This window comes from Bombus terrestris, chromosome 13, assembly GCF_910591885.1.
Source record: "Bombus terrestris chromosome 13, iyBomTerr1.2, whole genome shotgun sequence".
Taxonomy (NCBI): domain Eukaryota; kingdom Metazoa; phylum Arthropoda; class Insecta; order Hymenoptera; family Apidae; genus Bombus; species Bombus terrestris.
In genome coordinates, this window is record NC_063281.1 from 11,215,391 (window position 1) to 11,232,715 (window position 17,325).

The 17,325-nt window shown below is 35.6% G+C and overlaps 2 protein-coding genes across 9 annotated transcripts in view; one reads left to right on the top strand and one right to left on the bottom strand.

Moving 5' to 3' along the window:
- LOC100647159 (neo-calmodulin) overlaps window positions 1–9,489 on the top strand; it is an 85,909-nt gene extending 76,420 nt beyond the window's left edge. For all 7 annotated transcript variants that reach the window (XM_048411425.1, XM_048411427.1, XM_048411426.1 and 4 more), the window contains 3 exons: window positions 1,090–1,225; window positions 1,304–1,452; window positions 1,744–9,489. In XM_048411425.1, coding sequence (XP_048267382.1) covers window positions 1,090–1,225; window positions 1,304–1,452; window positions 1,744–1,775 — 317 coding nt within the window. In that variant the 3' untranslated portion in view covers window positions 1,776–9,489. The remainder of the gene's footprint in view (window positions 1–1,089; window positions 1,226–1,303; window positions 1,453–1,743) is intronic.
- A 96-nt stretch (window positions 9,490–9,585) lies between these two features.
- LOC100646961 (endoplasmic reticulum resident protein 44) lies at window positions 9,586–13,405 on the bottom strand. 2 transcript variants are annotated; one of them, XM_003400162.4, is made up of 7 exons: window positions 13,179–13,405; window positions 12,562–12,643; window positions 12,317–12,472; window positions 11,915–12,215; window positions 11,742–11,789; window positions 11,186–11,481; window positions 9,586–11,111 (listed from the first exon to the last, which is right to left on the bottom strand). In XM_003400162.4, exons 1-7 carry the CDS (start codon window positions 13,233–13,235, stop codon window positions 10,765–10,767), a joined length of 1,287 nt encoding a protein of 428 aa, XP_003400210.1. In that variant the 5' UTR covers window positions 13,236–13,405; the 3' UTR covers window positions 9,586–10,764. The 2 variants fall into 2 exon arrangements, with proteins under 2 accessions (XP_003400210.1, XP_003400209.1); XM_003400161.4 differs by lacking the exon at window positions 11,742–11,789 and having other exon boundaries at window positions 13,179–13,398.
- Between the last annotated feature and the right edge of the window lie 3,920 nt (window positions 13,406–17,325).

Genomic DNA, 17,325 nt, shown 5'->3' on the forward strand with positions numbered 1-17,325 from the left:
CTATCGCAGTAGGGTACAGCACGTGTATTACAACCTTTAGTTTTATATAAAACATAACATAAAATATGGTATGGAATTTTCTAGTTAAAATATATCTTGTCAATAATAAAATATTTTTTCGTGATGGTGCATGTTTCGATGTATGCTAAAGAGAAGAAAATTCTAGGAACAATTAATTCTAATATATCCCGCTATCATCGCAATATATCATATAAAATAGTATTTAGCTCTTGATAAACGTTAAATATTAGGAATAGTAACGTGGTTTTTAAACGCTTCTCAATTGTACGACTGCGAAGCTGGCACGAAGAGTTTGAAGCGTAACGCAAACTTCTCGAAAGCGGTTCTTGCTAAATTAATATCCCGGGCGGCAGTTTGAAGGTTTTCTAAAGACGACGAGAGTTAAATGGTAGAATTCCTGAAAACTAGACTGTGACAAGAGCTTAGGGAAAATTACCTTTCGGCCGATCCTAAGTCAGAAACTGCGACGATTAGGCGCACGTGCAGACGCGAGTAATTAACTACACGTCGAGTTCTTCTGTGTCTGCTCCTCGCCGGATCTACAAGGGAAATTAAACGTCTTCCACGAGACGACGATGAATGCATTACACGCAGGAATTAGAAAGAGGACATGGAGAAAATCGCATGTCGCGTTTAAGCGACGATTAAAGAGCTTAAAACACGAATGATCTATGTCTATGTTTGTCTCTTTTTAAGAAAACAAAAGGTTACTCTTCGATTGTTTAACTTTTCCAACAAACAGTTCGTCATATTGCGTAACTGCTATAAATTATAATTATATTACAGAAGAATTGTGTCTAAATCGTGAAGTCCTGAAACCATAATAAAACTTGTTCTCGTAGAATCGCTTAATTTTTATTCGATGATAAGCTTAGGCATAGATTATTTTTCATAATATGCTGATTCCATCGTGCTGCGAATATCTCGCAAAGAGAATATATCTTCTGAACAGTAGTCGTTTCTGTCGTGAACAGAATTCAATTATTTTATATTTTTCAACAAGATAACTTCTTATTACCAGAAGAATGTTCATGAAACTTAATATCTGGCTGATTTCTGATTTTATAGAAACAGAATTACGAGATATGGTGAACGAAGTGGATCAAGATGGCAATGGTACCATCGAGTTCAATGAGTTCCTGCAGATGATGTCAAAAAAGATGAAGGGTGCCGATGGAGAAGACGAGTTGCGCGAGGCATTCAGGTATTTCAAAGTTCTAGAAGGTTGAAAATACTCTTGTAGGTGTATGTGAATGTTAACAGTGAAACTTGTGTGTCTCAGAGTGTTCGACAAAAACAATGACGGCCTGATCTCATCGAAGGAGTTGCGACACGTAATGACGAATCTTGGAGAAAAATTATCGGAGGAAGAAGTGGATGATATGATCAAGGAAGCGGATTTGGATGGCGACGGAATGGTGAACTATGAAGGTAATTTATTCTCCTTCAATATTAACAAACTATTCATACTCGTTTTATATTGAATCAAATTTTATATTAAATTATATCAAATGATATTTAATCAAAGACAGTCAGCCGTTTATCTAACGTAATACGTGTATGCATGTATAGCCTATCGTATTCAGAAAATATAATTCGATGGCCACAAACTATATCCGTAATATATCGCATGACTCATCATAAAATCATTAACTTTTAAAACGAATTCAATTTTATCGTCTACGAAATCGTCTCGCTCGCAAAGACACGATATGTTCACAGAATTTGTGACAATCCTGACGTCGAAGAATTAGTTCGATGGCCATGGATCGGACAAGAAGCTATCCAGCTGCCGGAAGTCTTCGTCGAAGAATAGAATCAAATCCCCGAAATCGTAACAAGATGGTCATCCTCTCGAACTCCGCCATTGGAGACATCGATGAAAAGTCGTGAAACTAACAATGTGGGAAAGTAGCTGAAAACTCTTCGAAGCTCATAAAATATAAAATACCGATGTATCTTTGATTCGACAAGGAAGACGAGAAAGCCCGGGTTCAATCAATTCACGTGGCTCGCAGCTCTTTTCCCGCATGAGGGTAAGTCATATCGGAAGACTGAAAACTGTGTCTCGAGCGATGGAGTAATGAGCGATGGTTGATGATGGTGGAAAGTTTGCAAGAAAGATGGAGAGAGTGTGAGTAAAGGAAACAGCAATGTGACTTCCGCAGTTGCACACGCATACACGCATACACACCTCGCTCCTTCGAATTAATTTTACAAGTATAAGTTAGCGAAATGACATTATACGTGAAAACGAGTGAGGTGCTCGCTCCCGAAACAATCAACTGAGCTTCGTTTAGCGTTTACCTACCTACTATCTATACTCTCTATTAATGCTATACAACGTCGTTATTGATATTGTTAGGAATCGATCGATCCTTCTCCATCCTTCGCCGATCTCATTTACACGATACTTCTGGCATGACGATCTCGTTCAAGAGCGAATCGCTATCGATGGCCTAAAAATTGTACCGTAGAATCGCACGCAATGTTGATGCGATACGTGGCATCGAAAAGTACAAACGGTATTAGACCGAAGTCGTGTTGTTCGTTACATCAAAAGAAGTTACGCTGTTGGGACGTATTTGCTACATGTTGCTAACTTGATATTTGAGGGATGCATCGGTCGAGACAATTTTAACGTAACGCATTCGATCGATATCGACGTGTGCCGGTATTGGAATGTAGCGAAATTTTTGAATACCGAAGATCCACAGTGAAACGATCGAGTAACTCGTCATTCCTCTTCACTTCTGTCGTTCGATCGGTATTGTTCCTCCAATTTTTGTAGATTCGCTTGTAAACGAGACGAATCCTCCCGGCTCGTTGTCGAGTCGGATTTTAAACATTAATTGTCATAAACATTCTGGCCGCGGGACTCGACGCGAGATAGCTCTATAACGATCTGTCTTCAAATTTAGATGAGTGTCGTTGGCAAGTAGATTAGTTTTAACGATGATATACTCTCGATGGCAGAATTTTTAGACGCATGTTATGGCGACCTGCCAACACAGTCGCTGGAAAGCAAGAATCAAAGCAACAGTAGCGGATTTTCCTTAAATGTAAAACACCGATCGTAGGGATTTCTCGATCCTTGATTTTGTCGAAGAAACTTTTGTACCAAATCTTTCTCATTTTCTTTTTCTCTCGTTTCTTCTTTCTGTTTCCCTTTTATTTTTTTCCCCCTTTTTTTTAAGCTCGAACAAAGAGCTGAGAATCTCGTGAGTGTACCGCTCTTGTTGTTAGTCCCGAATTCTAGATTTTCACCCATGTCGGCTCTCCTATACCAAACACCGTCCACCTGAAACCTCGACATTCTCACCCACCCACAGGCCAACTGTACTACGTCGTGCACCTTTAGATCCTTAAGATAGGAAAGCCACAGCCGTAGATCGCGATAGAGGATAGTTAATTAGCGCATAGAGGAAGTACACCTAATAAATGATGCATTATACACATACCTATTATATATACCTATACATGGTGTTACTACCGGAAATACTTGAAGTAACGTTATTATGGATATTCATATATATATATTTAGTATATACTTATACATACATACGTACGTACATATATTATATATACATATACACGTTAGCGACGTACGTCGGTGGTATACTGGCATTGATATTTTTATGGTTTTAAAAAAAATACAACAACAAGAACAAATATTAGTGTCAGAAAGAACGACAGAACGAAAGAGAGCGAAAATGTGAGCGTGAGTGAGCGAGAAATAGGAGTGAAAGAGAGCGAGAGAAAGAAATATCGGTTGGTCGGTCGAAGCGCGGAAAAATGAAGCGCGTGTACATAAACGAAACATTGAAACGGAAGATACGGATAAACGGGATAAAATAAATAAGGGGAGCTCTTCTAAGCGTGTTATTACAGAAGGTGATTCGTTTTATCCTTAATGCGTGTCGAAGGATGGTATGCGAATATTACTATTGTTATCGTTGGTAATCGTTGGTCACACGAAGCGGTGATTTCACAAACGTACACACAACATACACATAGAGATAGACAATAAATTCTGTTCTTTAGTTAAGTAACACGCATATAGTTACATTGCGTTGTTCGGCTCGACCGCTGGGTAGGTAAGTTACAGATGTACGAACACGATATAACGCGATTAGAATTTGGGAAAGGTGTTTTTCAGAGAAATCGATGGGCTTACCTAATTATGCGATCGTCCTTTTTGGTTGCCTCATGCCGTTGCCTTACGGTGAAAAGATCAATACTTGCCATAAAAAAGGAAAATTTTCATAAAACGTTGCAGCTTTTTAACATTTTGATCGCTTCGATTTTGAGTTTCATCATTTTGCCTAATATTTTTCCCCTTTTCGGCTCTTTGATCTTTCCTTATTACCGATGAAAGTTAAGCTCTGGGTTGAATACGTTCGATCTACGTTTTCAACCGTCTGACATTGGCGTGATGCAAAGCTACGCACAACGTAATTGAAAAAGCCGCGGACTATGCAAACTGCAAAAAGGAGGATATAAGGAAACCATAACATGCAAACATAAAACAAGACGCTTCGACAGTTAAAACATAAAAAGAGCTCTATAAGTCAACAAAAAATAGTAATGTATAACGTCCCGAAGACAATATCTTTAACGATTTTATTAAAGGAAGCTATTCGAGATTTACCTCGAGAGAAGGCCTACGTTTTGCCACGTGTGTCCGTGACGATAGATTGTAGAAAGATTGTCAAAGAAAAAAGGAGAGAGCGAGAGAGAGAGAGAGAGAGAGAAAGGGTGAGAGCGAGGATGAAATGACAGAGAAATGAGAAGTTTTATGATGCAGGAGTTACGAGAAAGGTGCTGTTTAGTTTAATCATTGTCGATCTTTATCCTTTACAGTCATTATGCTTTTATCTTACTTGAATCAGTGCACTTTTTGTTACATCTATTTTGCAAACACTCAAATCCTTTCCCTTTTAACTTCTCTACATACTTCGTTCGTTATACACTTATTTCACGGACTATATGATATTTTTCTTGAAAGATTGCGACGAATGGATCGGTTCATTTGGATTTATGAGATGCACGAAATTTCACTGCACCCCATGAGTTATTATTTCGACTTTCCGTCTTAGAGGAAAATTATCTATAAGAATATCAACAAATGCTGAACACAAGTACAAGAAATCGTCAATATCTGTATATATCATTCCCAAAAATCGTAGCCGAATCAGAGACCTTGAGATCGCTGGGTCGGGCATGGAATAAAAGAGAAACTTGCAATTCTCCATTGGGAGTATTTTCAGTTTGCAAGGCGACACTAAACGCACACTTGTCACGCGCGTCGTAATAGGTACCTCTTTCATTAATACAGATCACTCACGATCTCACTAGGTCTCTGATTGCCTGCACGGTTCTTTTACTTGCGAACTTATCTCGCCATAAATCTCTGTGTCGATAAATATCCTACTTTCCCCCTCCCGGAAGATGCATTAACTCCGCTTTGCAAATCGCACTATGCAAGAAATCCTTTTGATCAAACCTCCGAGTGCAGAGCTGTTTCTGATATGCCTTTAACCCTTAAAAGCTGTTATTATTAAAGAAAAATTTCACCCTGGTAGATCTTTTTTATTTTAATAATTAATAAATTCAACGATACAAATTAGTAAATCGATAATTTTGTATTACTCGATGTTAGACGAAAAAGGGAGAAGAAGATTATTGTTCATAACGATTATAAATAACATTGCGATGGTATTATAACGAGATACAGAAACCAGCATGGTCGTTAAATCTGATCAATGATAGCTTTTAAGCGTTAAAATATTTGTTTCACGCGGGAGTGGCGACAAGTATTATAACGACAGACAGCCCAACCCTATCATGATTACCGAAAAGTATTTTTATAGAATACTCTTCGAGCCAGATATTTACATCGCGTTATATTCTATTCTATATATTATATTACATTAACATCAATGTATACGTGCGTGTACAAATTGTATATCATATTATATCATCCTACTCTGCTGGCAGATTTCATTGTAGTTATTATGCGTCCGAATGACGAGCCGACAACGTTTGTATTCGTCGCGAGACGGCAATTATGCGTTAAATTGATTATATATAAATCGTCCTTAAGGGGAATATGCAAGTCTTCCTTCATTTTAATCTGCACTATTCGAAGTTGGAGGATGTTCGTAGGATTTAGTTGTACGGCGTACCTGCTGATTGCGTTGTGTCCTCTGAGGGTGTGTGTTACTTCTACCCGAAATTATTTCCGGATAAAATCGCTCAACGACGACATTCTGCGTGTTTTTGAACACCCGATAAGTCGAAACATTGATTCGCCTAATCGTGGCCGTGTAAATCTGTAGATCAGAGCCGCGACGCGTTAGAGAAATACTCGAAGACTAATCTAACTGAATAAGCCGTGTTTTGTTTTACGATAAACGTTTCGAAAATTCTAAGAATAATTGTAAAAGTTCCACTTCATTTTATACTTGACAAATTTTTTTAGGAAATTATAAAAAATTTATCTTTGCTTGTTTTATTCGTATCGATCCTATGGTACTAATAGAACTTGAGAATGGCGTGGCAACGCGAGATAGATACGCTTGTGTGTTATAATTTATATTGTGAACATGTGTCTATACTTTAAATGAGTAGTTACGTTTACGTCGGAAGTAGACTGTGAGCGAACCGTAACATTTTCATATAGGTTTGATACACCGATGATCTAGCCGAAGTTAAAATTGTTATAGTCGAGAGTTGCATAGGATCCCTTTGTTTCAGAAAGATTAAGAGAATCTCAAAGATCGAGATTCTATGGATTAATTTCATCTGTCCTCTTCCTAAAATCCTATGCATTTCTTCGAGTCCTTCGCTTTGGTTGATTCCAGTTGTTCTAAAGTTTGCTAAAGTTTCTCAAAAAGTTTGTTCAATATTCGCAGTACATTATAAACAATGTCCGTAATCGAACTTAAGGAACGCGTGCTTGTGGCTTTTTACGAACAATGTGAAACCGGAGCCACACCAAGAATGATCAAGGACCGCGTAAAAGAACAGGGGAAACGAAAACTAGTTGATATCAAACGAGTTGAATGATGCAAAGGTAATCAAATAAATATATGTACATTGCTAGATACGAAAAAAGAAACCTCATTAACTTAGGTGTATAATAATTGTAACTGTTAAATAAGTGTAACTATGTTGTACTAGTCATGAGACCGTCTCGTATCCTGATAAGCAACAGTAATTCATTGTACTCGAGGGATTCGGATTGTTGTTACGACGAGACGGTTTCTCGGATCGGTTGTTTGTTAGTGTAATTAAATATATATATTTTTCATCCATTGGCTGACGTAAAAGTACCCGCGCTTCGCAATGAGATCGAGAAAGATTATGAAGAATGATTTAAAAAGAAAAAAAAAAGGACAAGTGAACCGATTGCGTGCATTACTCGCAAAAAAATTATAAAAATCGAAGCGTTTAGATACCGATTGCATCGTTGAAGCCCGGAAGATTCACGATTCGTTGATTAGAGAATTTCTTGATCGAGAAGACTTGGAATTGCATGATCGTGCAACGCTTTTCCTAGGTTCGGAGTTCGTTACGTGCCATCGTTTAAAGGGTACATAAAAAACGGTCAGGAGCAAATGACATTAATCAAAGTGTCAGAGATAGGTGTCAGAGACTTCCAAATGATACTCAATCATCGCATCGCGAATCCTTTGATTTGCTAACATTATGTTTGCATACGAAATAGGCGCAATGCCTTACCATCTATACGCGTTAATTCCGAGGCATCTAAGGAATTTTTTACAGCAGCAAAAGAGATGGATTTTTACATCTATTTTATTCGATCTTCAGTTTAAGAACCGTATCAATGAAAATTGAACTTTCTGAAAAGAAGAATCAAATTTAAAAACAATTTCCTTAGGTGTTCAGGTACTACACGCATTGTAATTCTTCCCTCGTACACTCGCTACTGCTATCGTATGTATTCTTCAGTTCGCCTAATATAAAGCGAGCTAACATAGTAGCATTGCAGCTAGGCAGTACAATATATCGTTGGAACTCCGACCCAAACACAATGACGGTCAAGAATAATTATTGTAATAAGAAAATGTCTTTCATTACTTTATTGAACGATCACGAGTACAAGTCGTGTTAGTTAAACGAATATACGTGTGTATATCCAATATAGAAGGAAGTTAAAGGGAGAGCCATTCGATAGGTCTTTGGTTCTTCGTGGGGTGCAAATAACTTTAGAGGATAGAGGATACGGCGTGGAAATGCGTTAAGATGTAATAAGAATGAAAATTATCTTTGAGATGTATCAAAAAAGAAAAAAAAAAATAGCGTAAAAACTAAGTCAAGCGAGGTTACACCGGAGATATCGCACTGTGAATGAGAATATTTATATTTTTACTTAGAAAAATGTTATAATAACGTTTGTAATGTCTAATTCCCATCCAGTAAGGAATGTTTATAACGTTATTTTTCTAGAGTAAATATCTAAATGCTTATTATTATGTTATGACGAAACGTGCTCTCAAGCGAGTATTATTATGATACAATGTATTATTTGTTCATTGTAAATATTGCGTTTGCTTCGATTACTTTATTATCTTTACGATTTCTCTATAAGCAACAGCAGCAGCATATATACATATATATATATATCAATATTACACTTATAAGAATTACTATTGTTCTTTAAATCTCGTCGCGAGTGCTCACAAGGATTGTGCACGTACAATACAACTAATGTATTTCTCGTGGTGTTCATTACAATTCTACTGCTGTAAATATTATTTACGTTTAAGTTGAAGGAATGAGTGAGTACCTCTATACGACTAATAGATAGGTGGCTATTATTTATCGCTAAAGTTACGAGAACATTATATTTCCTTGATCCTTTTAAAGTGTCATTGTCAGTGATTAATTTCGATCTCATATTAAAAAAGTTCTACTATGAAGATTCTTTGATTAAAACATTCAGAGGATGGTAAAATTGGCCATCGCAGAATAGAAAGAAAAGAACATTGTAATATGAAACAATCTCTTTCCTTTCGCTTTATATCTTCTTACCTTCGCTTGAAAGCGATTGGAACAGGAAAGACGAGAACGTTCTCAGTTAGTTATTATAAAACGTTATTATACGTCTTTTAACTTTACTGTCAATCTACTACGACCATTTATTCGAATATTCCTTTATATCTTCATAGAAGGTATTTTGTTCTCTACCTGCGGTACCTGCGATTGATGGTTCTTAATCAGATTTGCTCCACTCACGTTTCGTCGTAAAGTGGGAAAAAATGGAAGCGCTGGAAATTGTGGCGAGAGTGCAGTATGTATGGTGTTAGCTGTATGAAATCATGTTACGTGTAATGTTATGTACTGTAAGATTAGAATACATCATAAAATGGTGATGGCGTGTACTGCTGGAATGTAATACATGTATCGAGTTACCCCTAAATACAGCCATTTTATAATGGATGTTTATCTGAGATTCACTCCCTTCACTATTTTTACATAGAATACGTTAAAAATATATGAAAAGAAGATGCACAACACGGGATATTTAAACACAAGTTTTAGATGTCTGACTTAGAAATTGTTTATTAACAAAAAAGTTAATACCATCATCCATACAAATTAGCTTCTTAAGAATATCTTAGTACTATATCGTATGAAATATTATTATTTTTATTCATATCCAAGTACTTCAAATGTTGAAAGTCGTCGATGTGTCGATTCTAAAATACTTTACGCAAAAAGCGACTCTTTCTTCTAAATGAAACGATGGGTTTCAAATTTGCACTCACTCACGCTCTATATCGAAATCGCGGCATTATACGATCGAATGTTCTCGTGCGTTTCACTCGGCGTTTGCGACATACACGCGACTATCTTATTGCGATTTTACGTTGTGCTAGAAAATACTTCGTGATAAGTGATGAAAACGTATCAAAAGATAATCGCGTTTTAAGTGTAATGATCCATTACTTTCGTACCGTTTATTGAAAATTAATCTGGAGATCGATCTTGTGACTGAAAAGTATGAAATGATACGGAATAAAGACTGTTATAGCAGCCACGGTGTCAACAACACTTTCAATAATGCAGAAACATAATAAGTTTGATTATAACAAAAGCTACATTAATCGTAATCAGATGATTCTTTTTTGCTTCTTAACGATATTCTATAAATCGCGTTGCAAGTTGAAATATAACATCTATTACACGAATATTGACACTGGGAGATACTTAGATCTTTGGCGTTGATTTGTAGTTCGATTAAGTATTATTACCGTTTTTTTTTTTTATATTTAATAATAAAAGAATCATGATACAAAAAGCACATGTTTTGTAAAAATAGAATAAAATCTACTATATATATTTCCTGCAATGAAACCCGTACAAAGGTTCCAATTATATATATCGTAGATAATTTTTTTACAGTTTAGGGTTTTAATGTATTGTATGTAACATTTGGTAGAATTATATCCTTTTCTTGAAATTCTTAATATGATGTTGACCGCGAAAATTCGTTCCCCCATTTAAAATAGAACAAATAAGCATCTAATTTTATAACAATACTGTGTAAATAATTCAAAAAAGATATTATCACTACTATAACATTGATTAAGTTTTCAATTTAATAATACATCAAATTTGGATTCCATTACTGTAAATAACTGTGAATAACTAACAAATTGGGCAACCGAAATTATACAAATCTCAATATCCTGAATGACATTAAACCTATCATTACAATTCATCCTTGAGTAATGTGTACCTGTTTTTACTAGGTGCTAGTTTCTTAAATGTAGATTCTGGTGGGGTTGTAGGCACCTTAATTTGTCCAACAATTTGTGGTACTTCATTACTACTAGGATCTGGCCCATAATGAAACTCTCTGTGTAACTTTCCTGAATATAAATCTCGTAGAAAACCTTTTAATTTTCCTTCTATATGAATATCATGAAAGTTTGGAAACAGGTACATATGCCTAAAACTATCTATGGCAATTAGAGGCAAATCTGCTGGAGTCTTTCCTAGATGATGGAGAGGATGAGCAAATTTCACCCCATTCGCAGTTAAGAAATTTACATTTTCTGAAATAAGATAAAATATTTGCTTATCGTTTGGGCATTACCTTTTTAAATATCAATACTAGTACTTTACTTACGCTTTTCGTCAATTAATGTCCTCATTACTACATCTTTATACATTTTAACACTCTCGACGTCGTCAGGAGCATGAAACAATATGAGGAAAGGTAAAGCTTCCTCTGTTAATTCCTCAGCATTTTCAAATGTGATTTCCCTCACCAAGGGAACACACTTTTCTTGTGCCCAAACATTTAATTCATCAAAGTTACTCAAACTTCCATGGTATGTTTCATCTTCATCATTAGAAAGTGCCTTATCAGATCGGAAGACTATTATGGGTTCTCCTGGGGGGTGCATAGCTTTGCTTGCATTCCTAGTTATATTCCCAACATTTAAAAATTGTTTAGAATTTTAATTTGTATACACTTATCAAATAAGATTATACAGTAAAATATTTGGAGGATAGGTTACTAAACATTCACGTTTGTATATGTATATATTATGCAGGATTTAACATAAAGAAATAGGACAGGTCTTTAAAACATAAAAGAAGAAAAAAGGGGAAAAAGAGGAAAATGCTGAAAGAATACAATTCTGTGAAGTCATCTAGATCATGCTCAATATTTTACTTACAAAAAGTGAAAATGTTGCCCAATTTCACACTTCTGAGCTGAGCATATGCTTGTTAGAGGAAAGAATAGAATAATTACATACATGTTATAGAAGCATTAAAAAAGATTTCCTTGGAGAACATGAGTCAACATATGCAAATCACTTATATATATATATAGCATTAGAATTCTTACCCAAACCCAACATGAAATTGGCAATCATCCTTTAGATTAGTGGCAACCCTTCTAAACATCCTATATTCAGGAACATCCTTTGTATCAAAATATCCAATGATCATTCTCTTTTTATCATCTAAGTTGGTTAATTCCTTTAAATCGTAAAATTCCTCTATAGGATCCTCTAATTGTTTCCTTATAAATTCTTCGAAAGCTTCTACTGATCGTTGACCTCTGTATTCTCGTTTGGTTGGCTGACCATTCCTTATTACTTTTAAAGTTGGGTATTTAGTAATGTGAAATCTTGATGCAATACCAGCTAGAAAATAGTTTTTTTAATTTTGTAATAAATTCTATACACACAAAGTTATTTTAATTTCTTATATATATTATTTTTTTTTTTCAACTCTATTTACTCACATTCTCTTTCACAATCTACTTTTGCCATTACAACTCTTCCTGGTTCAGGAAATGCATTTCTTATTTTATTTGCAGCTTCCTCAAAAATAGGGGCTAACGAATTACTAAAACGGCACCATTGTGCATAAAAATTTATTAATACCAATTCATTTGTTGCTGAAACACACAATATAAAATCATAATATTTTCACCGCTGTAAGAAATTATAAAAAATTTGTATTTAGATCTTTATCGAAACAACTTACCAAGCGTCATATCGATATTTTGTTGAGTGAGAGATAACGCGCCTTCGTTTGCATTATTTGCTAAATTGTTTGGCAAAAACGTCTAAAAGATACAACACTCTATAATTATACACACTATCACTTTATATAATAATCTTAAGATACATCGAAACATATTTACAACGCTCGTAATATATCACATGATATATATAGGGTAGTTCAAATTGGAAAAGATTTATTAAAATAACAGGAGCGCATTAAAAATTATATTATTTTCTAATATAATCCCTTAGGTTTTGATTTTCGTATATTGTATCTTGTATTTTTTAAATTTGAATCACTAACAAGAAATATGTACAATTATTATACTTGTATATAGCTTCAGTAAGTTTGTTTAATAAATTTTTGAGGTTATTTTATGCGTATGTGTACAGGTTATATCACTTTATAAACAATGAAATTAGGTTCGATGACATTAAAATAATACCAAATATAATGGGTTATGATAACGGGAAATGGACTTTCTAAAATCCTTAGGTTCTTAAATACGTGTCACACTACTTATTGCTAGCGGTATTCAAAAAATTTGTACCACTTCCTTTAAGATAGTACGATATATTATTTTGATTAATACTCACCGTTAAACAAGCAAATATAAGTACTTTAAAATCCAAAATATCACAGAAGACCAACATGATATGATCTTATAATATAAATTTGATCAAGCAACACCTATTTGAATAACCATCAGTAAGCAGCTGTCTATGCATCAAATGCCACGAATTTGCGGTACATCGATGCCTAGTAAAATATTCTCGAGGCATCGATTCAACAGGGATGGCACAGGTATCGCATAAATTCTCTATGTCAAGGTTATGGCTGTTTCGTTTCTTTGTTTAATGTGCTATCTGCTATCATTGTGTCCCATTCCAATACTAATCTCTTATTTCATTATCTTCACTTTCTCTGGTTAGTATCCTAGTATTTATGCGTCTAGGAACTTTTCATACTGTTGGAAGCATTGTGATATTTTCCTATAAAGTGACCAATCGTATTCTACTACGTTCGTACACATTACATTAAAAGTTTCTAGATCATTTGAATTTACGGCGATATGTTATATCTTATGCTCGCTACAATCTTGAATTAAAAAATATAGAAAAATGCATTTAATTTCCTTTACGTATGTTATTCTTCTTTCACACAAAAGTATTGTATGACTTATATTTTTCAGGAAATACGAAAAGTATTTCTAACTGTATGATGCATATTATTCTAAAGTTACTGGTTTATAATCTGTGTAAAATTTCAATTAATTATTTATACAAAATCTAATCGGATGGTTAATTTACAAAAATCAATTGAAAGTTAAAAACATTTTATACTTTAAAACAAAAGATAGATTCAGTAGATTATGGAAAATCTTGAAAGCATCTTTTATGTAAAACCGTTAGGATCTTCCCCTTTTGCAAACTTTAACTGTTTAAACATACGTAAGAGGATTCGTTGCGGAAGTGGATTAAAATAATCGTATATTCCTAATCTCCGTATAAAAATAAATTATTGGACACGCAGAAAGCGACAATAACGCTCGCCGAGTATTTTACTTTGTTGTATGACAATGACTTCACAGATTTTATTATTTCCCGACAAAATTTCAACTACAACTGGTTGAGTTTTCGGTCCTCGACTAAATTTCCATTGAACGAATACGAAGACTGTCTAGGCACTTGCTTGAACAATAATTTACGACTACACAAGATCGTAGCAAAATTGGTTATACTGTCGTGTAAACCATGGATTAACCATAATTTGCAACAAATTCCAACTTTCCTAATTTTTCGTTTATTTCATAGTTGTACTGGCTATTACTGTATTCCTCCTTCGCAACACAGATTGCACCGATGTGATGAAATCTTGTCGACATATCTGACTTAGTTTAACGCAGTTAAATCAGGTATAGTTAGACGCAGTCGCTTGACATAAGTTTCCGTCAATAGCTTTGTTAGAATGGTAGTCGGAATGACTTTGAATTCGTAGGAACCTTTGCGTTGTCGGCATTTTTAGTCCTCTCTGCAGGATGTATTTCGAATGTACCGATGTCAATCTTGTACCTGAATAGACCAGCCGCACGTCCATAACAGCTTGTCAAACAGTTGCTCGTGAATTTTCTTTCGCGATAAGTAAAAAAATTTCAACTCTACATTTTTATGTATATAAGCATGAGTGTTTGTACAAATTGACTTAATGTAGATCATGATTAACTTTAACGCGTAACGGCGACACTTATTTGCCGGCATTCTTTGACACTGGATCTGCTGCACCGCTGGATACTAGTTGAACAAACGAGTCTGTTGAAAGATAAAACCACACAATGCGTCAAGGGACTCTGCATCCGACGAATATTTCTTTTCTGAGAAAAACTGACACGACCAGGACCGAATTAATGTTTTTAAAATCGGGACTATTGATGCAGCCGCGGTGGCCCCCTTCATAGAAAAACGGGGTAGAAGGGAGGATATTGAAGTGAAATAAATTTATGTAAATATAAAATAAAATTTATTTTAATATACAGTTTCAAAATACAATTGCTTATTTTAATTTTTTTTATTTTTGCAAATGTTTTCCTAACCATATATAATATAAATGTACCGCGCATAGAATCCAGCTGAATAACACGTAGAAAAGGACATGAGGCGATCGTTTAAAAAATTAATTTTCTAAGCATTTTCAACCTTTTGCTCGTACTCAGCCCAAACAGGTAAACGACGTAACCCCGGTGGGCAGCACTGACTTTTGCTGGGACAAAATGTCCTAAATTTTCCCTAAATAGAGCAATATTCGTTTAGACACACATTGTTCTTTTAACTAGGAAACTTCATTGACTGTAGTTTTCGTTCGCGACTGATATAAATTCATGCGATGAATTCGTAGTTAATTAATATTTGTAGCCGAATTAAGTATTAATTACTAAACCATTAAATCATTCCATTTCGTTGCCATGAGTACAAGTAGATGGAGTTCTACTGTAACACTGTTAATTGTAAGAACCTTTTTTTCGGTAAGCCGTTCATAAAATTGGAAGGAAAGAAAGATCTACAAGAAGCCGGGGCATATTCGCGAGGTCGTTAATTTTATATCAAATCTCTTTTACGATCCTACCTGGAACAACGTGGGTCTACTCTGGAAAGAAGCAATTATCCATTTTAATTCCTCGTTGACTTGACATGGGGTGTACACGGATGTGTTAGACTGTTTGATCAGTCCGGCCATCCGAAGTCGTTTGGGTTTCTCCTGATTCGTTCCCGGAGGTTGGCACACAAATCATATTCAGTCAGTCGTAGTCCAGAATTTTGGCGTTTTTTTTTTTAACTTTCGTCGATCCTCGCCTATCGTCCTCTGACCTGCATCCTTGCAACAAAAGCGGTCGGTCGGCACGATTGAGACAATAGAGAAACCAGGACTTGTGGCCTACTAATTAAAATCTATCGGTGAAAGATGGGCCGACGAAGGATGGACGCCGACTCATTTTTTTCTCCAACTATCGTCGCTTTCCTCCAAGGTGTCTCTTTTGAAGTTTACGCTGGCCACTTTGACTGCAGCGCAAATGCTTCTAAGACCAGCTACTTTTTTGGCTTCTAACTGGACTAATACTCCATCTTCTACTGTTGCTAAATGTACGCTTGAATCCTTCGTTCCTATCATATTTCAATTATTTTCTCGAAAAATTACCCCTTTTTAATTGCATAGCCTCATAATATTTCACCCACCCCCTGTCGTTTCCACCATAATTTTCGTCTCTCTACTATCCTTTATAGGTCGGAAACTTTTTGTTAGTTGTTTGCAACTTTCCCAACTCTGACCTGTGCACTGACACAACTGCTCTTTTGGTACGGCGCGATCATAAATGCCGAGTGTTGCGTAATGAATCCGCGTATAATGTGACGGCTCCCTTTGAACGGTAGATATTCTCACGGGTCCCATGGTACCCCGAAGTTGCTCCCTGATTCTAGTTTTTATTCTGCCGTTTCTTTCCTTTTTCCTTCTTTCTTCGTCTCAAACGCAACAGGTCGTATTATGACGAGGGTGTTATTCCCTTCGAACGGGAGTACCATGAGTGACCCCTACAGCTCGATTCTTCCGTCTCTAGAGCGAAGCACAAATTTATGGACTTGGGATCGTCGTTTTGAGACAGGTACATGCTTTCCTCTTGTTCTCGCACCTTGCACGTCGTTAATTCGTCCCCACGAAAATACGTTTTCGGCATCTTTGATCATTTGGATACAAGTATGAGGTGGACTGGGGTTGGAAACAACAACGCGCGAAACAAATAAATTAAATATTTTAAGAAGTAAATTTACCTACATTTCTTTCTTTATGAATATAATTGTTTCATTTATCGCATATAATTCGGTTGTATACATATTTTGATTTTTTACCTTGATCGACAATCTTGGCATTACCTATTCCAATGTTGAATCGTTATGATTTCTAGAATATCAGAAAAATATGTGAGTTTGAGAGAATAATGCTCTTGTAACTCTAGTTGTTATTTTCGATTTCAGCCTATTTTATCTATATCAATATTGATAATCTACCGGCTTCCATCTGCAAACGATCTGTAATAAATGATTATCGTAACGCGACCAGAAGAACCTGCTTGTAAGCTACTAAAACCGTTCTCTCCTCGTCAAGTGATTAATGACGAAGCACTGTTTGGTATCCATTTGTCTGAGCCTGAGCAAACCAGAACAACGAACTCGTACGCTAATCGGATTGTAAGAC